Source organism: Salvelinus namaycush, unplaced genomic scaffold, assembly GCF_016432855.1.
Source record: "Salvelinus namaycush isolate Seneca unplaced genomic scaffold, SaNama_1.0 Scaffold847, whole genome shotgun sequence".
Taxonomy (NCBI): domain Eukaryota; kingdom Metazoa; phylum Chordata; class Actinopteri; order Salmoniformes; family Salmonidae; genus Salvelinus; species Salvelinus namaycush.
Window position 1 is genome coordinate 54,130 of NW_024061583.1, and position 7,541 is coordinate 61,670.

At 42.0% G+C, this 7,541-nt stretch overlaps 1 protein-coding gene across 1 annotated transcript; it reads left to right on the forward strand.

Moving 5' to 3' along the window:
• The first annotated feature begins 1,699 nt into the window (after positions 1-1,699).
• Positions 1,700-4,838, forward strand: LOC120043045 (adhesion G protein-coupled receptor B3-like). The gene is made up of 2 exons (XM_038987776.1): positions 1,700-2,069; positions 4,068-4,838. The coding sequence occupies exon 2, from the start codon at positions 4,083-4,085 to the stop codon at positions 4,836-4,838; it is 756 nt and encodes a 251-aa protein (XP_038843704.1). The 5' UTR covers positions 1,700-2,069; positions 4,068-4,082.
• Positions 4,839-7,541: the final 2,703 nt, after the last annotated feature.

Sequence of the window (7,541 nt, forward strand, 5' to 3'; positions counted from 1 at the left end):
TTAACTGCGTGCGCAGTATTTCGACAAGTTGTATGTTGACCAGGAACATTACGAGCACAAACTGCGCGAAAACACGTACAACGCTCCCCAAATTAGTCCACTTAGCTGAAGTCAGTGGATCTATTTAATGGTTTACGAACGCAGGTAACGGACCTTTAGGTAGCCTAACTCACTCCTCACTCAACCTATTCTGTCTGACAAGGAGTATGGTGCCAAACCATTGACTTGCCAGACAGTAACATAACCCTTTGAATGTGTATGGGGGATGCCCTCGATGATCGTTTCACTCTTTAGCTCAGTCAACCTTCATGTCCGCCCTTGAAGCAAACTCTCCTGTCAGTCTCTACTTGCCTGTTCCAGTCTCCGGCGCTTTTCGAAACGACGGTTCAGCGAACTGTACAACTAACCAACCAATCCGCTCTTATGCCTGTGTTTAACCATTCAGATGTTCGGGTATGACTTCCACAGTAATAACCACTGAACCGATTCTCACCCTTTGTATGGTTATAGACTCTGAATAAACAGTACATGTCGTGTAAGGAGCAAAATAACGTCCGTGTTTGGTGTATGTTTGGTCATTATTATCAAATTTCCTCTTGTTCCATTAGGACTAAGAACTTAGAGTTGCACACTTTACAGATACAGTGCATTTATACGTGTGTGAAAACAAAGCGAGCTGATTTTGTCTCTGTTACGATCAATTCGGTATATTTATTTGGCAATGCGCAATGGACTCTTATTATGGTTGAACAAAAGTAAAAATGTTAAGAAAACAAAGTTATAACATTAACTTAGTAGACTCAATTAGATATATTCTTACCTCGAAGCATATTACCAAAATATTAACTTAAGTGAAAAGTTTGCCATATTTAGGTCAACGTCGAAAAAATGACTTTCTGAAGTCCCTGCCATGCAACATTTGGAACGGATGAAGTGCTATATCTTGACTAAACTGCTCAACAAAACCCCCCAAATCATTCGATGAACATAAACATGCATACCTAATACTGTTTTGACCTAAATACAAGAAACAACTACATCCACAGTCGTGAAGAGGAGGGAGGATATGTTCTGTAGGCTACTTTGCATAAGAACAGAAGAAGACACTAGTTAGTACAGACAGAGGCGAGTTTCAGACATTGTCTCAAAACAGCACACATAACACCTGCCACATCAGCAAAAATTGTAGAACAAATCTTTAAAAAAAATATGAATATCCTTGTTTCAAAATCATAAGGAGGGTTATTCCACTATCCGCTTATAATGTCCCGTGATGATAGAATATATAATGTTTTTTATTGTCCTGCGCGCGCCAGCTCATCGGTCTTTGCAGCCAAAATACCCCAATATTCCAACAACGAATGGTAAACCCCAACCCAACGTGCGGGTTCGTCAGGAGCAGTACGCCTGTCTGTCTGGGCAGTGGGCACAAAACCCCGGGTCCAAGTCCAAGGGAACATCCCTGTGCCTTGAATTAAGGGAAGGCTATGTAAGAGTGTCAGAGGGTGGGGGTGGGAAAGTGGTATACCAGACGCAGCAAGAAAACGTCCATACGTGCTTTATCTTAGTGGCTGTGACGTGATATTGCAGCCCCAGTCCTAAGCAGGGTGAGCGAGCAGAGCGGTTTCTATCTCTCCTCCATACTTACTCAGTATTCAAACATCCGTCCGCTAAGGATTTTTTTGGACTTCTTGCTGCCTCGTCTTGATAGGCTAATATATCTGGAGAAAAGACACGAAGGGACCCGTCGATGATCCATAGAGGTATACCTTCACGGTAATTTGGTAGATTTTTGTCCCCCACATCATTCTACTATTTCTCTATTGGGCTGTCGCGAGTTGTTTCGCTTCTCACTGGGTCCGTTTTGATGGAAAAAAGCGACGCGGAGGAGATGATCCAGACGGGAGTCTAACGCATTTTTTTTTGTCCATTGACGATCATCTTGTTGCATTGGACTTCTATTGTGGGCTATGGGAAGTATCGATTCGCAAGGAGACAGCACATTTTGCTCTTCATAAAGGATGTGGTCAAGTATTTTGGAAAAATAGCCATAGCTTCCGGATTGTAAGGTAATTTTGGGGATAATATTAATTGCATTATTATTATTATTATTATTATTAGTATGCTATTATGATTTTTGGCTGTAGACAGTTAAATCAGCCAGGCATTCAGATAATACCAACAGATTCCACGCCAGCCAGGCTACTGCAACGCTCTCGGTTTTACCGATATAGCCTAGTCTGAAAGTTCAAATATTCCATCTCGATCAACATTTCTGTGGCTGCAGCATTGTATCTCTGTTTCGAATGAATAGGCTCTAACATGCGTCGAGGCATTCCAACCATGGGACGGACACACATAGACTACACAGGGTTGGAATAAGTTAACAGATGTATTTCTGTGCGCCTTTTATCAAAAATGGGCAAAACATCTCGTTTTAGCGCCGTCTATGTGTCAGTGAATTGGGATTGAGTTGATATTTCATTATATTCATATCGCTTTGCAAAACAGGAGGAACAACAACTTTAATTTGAGAGTAAAATAAGCGGATGTTTCTGCATCCTCTACCAAATTGTAATCCTCGATAAGCGCTCAAACCATGTCCATTTAGCAAAAGGACTTCTGTTTTCAGAGAACGGCATGTTCCCTATGAATCTTATAAACAGTGATAATGCAAGAATTACCTATCCATTGCTGAGAATATTTGCAGAGAAATAGCATTTAGGTACTATATGAACAGGTCCCAAACCAAAATACAACATTCTGTCCATTTGGCAGCACAATATGCCATTATATTATATCGCATTCTTTGTCAATTTATCATGCATAACCTATACTAATGTCCTCAAATTAGGTTTATAGTCCTCAATGTTCGAAATCTTACTATTCTCATGTTCTCAGAATAATATTCTATAGACTTAATTCCACCGCCTACTCACACACCACTGTGACACTGCTCACAGCTGCAATGCCTGCAGGATTAATACAATCAGGACATCGCATGCATTCTCTCGCTCGCTCTCTCTCGCCCTCTCCCTCTCTCGCGACTCGATACGTGATCCAGATCTGTCTATTAGTAGATGGAAGAACGTTACAGGTATCATTAGCTGCCTATAAGGGAGGAGAAGAAAGCCCATGTTAGTTATGTTAAGGAAATCGGGACTGGGGACACGATGCTGTATTTGTGTCAATGTGTGGGTTGGTTCATCTCCCACTGAGTCTTTATATGAAATTAGTGTATAATGGACTTCCAAACCAGTTCTTAGTCCACTATTGAATTGAGGAAAGATACAGGTTGGATGGATGGGCGTGTAACATAGCCTACAGCATATCACGCAGTATGGACTCTGATTCGGAAATCCAAGGTTGATTAAAAAAAAATAGACACAGATTCAAAACCCTTTTTGACAGGGACTTGGAATACACCGAAGACATAATCCAGTTCATTATTCTCATCGAAATGAATATCGATGGTTTAAAGCACCTCTTCGTGATGCGTAATGGAGAACATAGTTGCGCAAAATGAGCTCACATCCAATAAAATACCACATGCAGCCTATATGTCCCTCTCAGAGCAATATGATAACTGTTCACAATCACACACCTCACTTTCTTCGTGATGGACACACACATATGAACACGCGAGCCCCACCACGTTCGAAATATTTCAAAGATTGACGGTTCCCTAGTTCCGCAAATCGGTCCAATTAATTACAACTCAGTAACGACTGACACGAGTTTCATTGATCCCTTATGCGGACTTCCCCAAATCAAGCGACCATAGCAACCACAAGGTGGCAGTGTTTGTCCAAAGTTTTATCTTTCTTGCAAAAGGCAGCAAGGGAGAGGAGCAGGAGACTGCCCGCCATAATGTAACAGTGGAACAGGACTGATGATGGTTAGCCAGGTGTTTTCCAAGGCGGAAAAGGTTGAGGCCTCACTATGAACCAAACGTTGGTATAATCAGATCACCCTGTATTAGACCTACACAGGTTCATGTTGTTTACTATTACTAACTGTGTCTTTAAGAGTCCTTGGTGTCATTTTTACATCTCTCCCCCTTGCAGGCCAAATGACATAGGATGAAGGCTATTCGTAACCAGTTGATTTATATATTTTCCACCTATCTCCTGGTTATGTTTGGATTAACTGGTGCACAAGACTACTGGTGTTCCACTTTGGTCAAGGGGGTCATATATGGATCTTACTCAGTGACTGAGATGTTTCCCAAGAACTACACAAACTGCACATGGACGTTGGAGAACCCTGACCCTACCAAATACAGCATCTACCTTAAACTATACAAACGAGACTTGAGCTGCTCCGAGTTCTCTTTGCTTGCTTATCAATTCGATCACTACTCGCACGAGAAGATCAATGAATTGCTGAAAAACAACGAGTCTATAGTGTACCTGTGTGATTCCAAGAATATGTATATATTTTTGCAGTATGACAAGAATTTTGTGCAGCTACGGAGGGTTTTCCCTTACGATTATAACGGATTGCAGAAGACGGACGAAGAGGAGAAGTCTGTGGTGGAATTCTTGGTCTTGAACAAGGCGAGCCCCAGTCAATTTGGATGTCAGGTGCTGTGCACGTGGCTGGAAAACTGCCTGAAATCGGAGAAAGGAACTGTGGAAACATGTGGAATAGTGTATACGAAATGCACCTGTCCCCAGCACCTAGGCGACGGAGAATCAGAAAGTATGCTTGTGCTTAACAACGTGGTTTTGCCTTTAAATCCCCAAACGGAGGGATGCCTGACTCCACAAATCCGTGCTGGGCAGGTGTGCAACATCAGTGCAGAGGTTAAACGACCAGCAAAGGAGGGTGAGTAACCAGCCCCAAACATGCTGTATGTCTAACATACTGCAGTTATACTACAGTTCAATGAGCATTGTTTGTATGTATGCATATATAGATGAGTCAGCTGGGAGTTTGAGTCAACCTAGCTCTGGTCCAGGGCGTTAGTGCGTATTCTTCTACTAACCAAACATCTCTTGGTAGTGGAACGCACAATAACAACTTGGACTAGAGCTAGAGTCAACTGTGCACGTCAATAGCCTCTTTTAACCCCTCTCTACCCCCCTACCTGTATAGCGCATGTCTGTCTACAGAGGTGGGTTGTGGGCTGTGAAACAAAGAACACACACAGCTGACCTCACAATGCAATGCATCCCTAGACCAAAGCTACAAGAGGAGCGGGTGTTGTACATGAGATACGCCAGGTCTATATTCCTCCACAGCCCAGCCCACCAACATGTATGCTGCTCATCACTAATATACAATTATATTGCAATTATTGGTTGATAATGACCAGTGGTTTTCAGGTGTTGGTGATGTGTTTCATCACCAATGACTATGGTAGTGTTTTCTCATTCCCAGGACCATGGAGAGAGGCGCTGTGATGGTGTAGCGACTTCATAGTCACACTGAAGGAAATAAGATCCATAAATATCTAGTCTTTTAACACCATTGTAGATGACATCTCTCATTAGGATAGAACTACAGCAACACTGAAGCAGTCAAAACCAATCCAACGTTTGGTTTAGCAGTTGTTCATTAAAATGAGTCTGTTTAGTGTTTACAGACCTCCACAATACTTATTAAAGGGATGATTGGAATATGCCTTTCAATTAGAACAGAACATAGACTACGGAGTCAACGCATAGTTTTGACACAACAGAATACTATAGTCTAGAATAGTGAATACTAGAATCCTGGATATATTCTAAAATATTCTAGAATACTGGTCTAAAATACAGAACACTAGAATACTGGATATATTCTAGATCATTCCAGCATACTGATCTAGAATACATAACACTGCATCAGAAACTCCCAAACATGGAAATAAGAATGAAAAGAATGGGCTTAGAAGCTCTAACCCTGGCAATTGACTTGTAAACTCATGGGCACACTCACAATGGTATTGTGATGCAATCATTTCCATGGTATTTTGGAATGTTCTATCAACTGATGCTGGATTGCCATGGTAATGTAGAATGTTCATTCAAACGATGCTAAATGATGTGGCTCATGCAATGGAATGCATTTTTTGTAATGTCAGTTGAGTTGACTCAACAAATCACAGTACAGATTGAAGGTTACACTTTCTGCTTTTACTTCCTGGCATGGGCACACTCAAAAGGGCTGCCAGTCCACCAATTATGTCACCATTGACTTGAATGGAGACACCCTTTCTATTCATTCTTATTTCTATGCTCCCAAAACCATTCTCTCAGATTCTAGTCTGTTCTTTGTCCTGTTTATACAGTTTGCGGTATTAGACTTTCAACATTACTCCAAAAGTATTGCATGCCCGCCCGTGCTTGACTAGGCCTTTGTTTTGGAATACAGCTAACATAATATCAAGCTCTCTTCCCTTGCTTTGTAAATTATGAATAATCTCTCCCCCAGATGCCTGGGTTGCAGATGACCAGATTTCTTCAGCTTTTCATTTATTGTCAAGGGTTAGACAGAAAACTCAGAAGTGGTATTTTTTTTTGCTGTTCTTTCTCCCACAACCACACAGTATCTATCTGCATCGGCCTGTCACCATTTCAGCTTACGCTGGCAAGTGTGACAAATGCCCTTAATTGCTTCCGGAGGATTCCATCCTTTTTCTTTAAATACCCTATGAAACTGTCACCATGTAGTGAAATCCCACACACTCGCTGTTTGCTAGTTTATTCTACGTCGTATTAGTAACTCACACTCAGACACACAGAAACACAGATAGACACAGAATAAAGACACACACACACAAGTACACACACACACAGACAGAGAGACAGACAGGCAGACAGACAGACAGAAAGACATAACCCCCCCCCCCCCCCACACACACACACACACAGAGACTTATTTTAGAGTATCTGTTGCATAATAAATACATGTATCAAGCCTGAATGTTTAGGAGCCACTTCAAAAGAGTGTTGTGATGACTCAACCAAATCCTGTATATGTGGAGGGGAGAGATAAGAGCACAGAGGTGTGGTGGCAGATTTACAATGTGTGTGTGTGTGTGTGTGTGTGTGTGTGTGTGTGTGTGTGTGTGTGTGTGTGTGTGTGTGTGTGTGTGTGTGTGTGTGTGTGTGTGTGTGTGTGTGTGTGTGTGTGTGTGTGTGTGTGTGTGTGTGTGTGTGTGTGTGTGAGGTGTGGTGACAGATTCAGAGGGAGCCACAGTAAAGAGGGAGCCATTCCGGCACAGTGATCCAAGCATAATGAATCACACATTACACTTTGAAAAAACACACAACAGAAAAGAATGAACCAATGTTATAGGAGCAATCCCCCTTTGGCAACAGTCACAGATGGAACCACGCGTCGAATAATAGAACCCCGGGGGAACAATTAGCAGCTTTCTGATCAAACAGAAAGTAGAACTGTAGAACCTTACATAGAATGACTGAATGGAGTTCAGTTGAGTTAAGCTGGTCTCTGGTTCTCCCTGGTTCTTCTTGGTTCTCCACTCCTCATCATACAGAGCATAGAACACAGAACATGGAACATAGAACCTCACAATGACTGCATGGAGT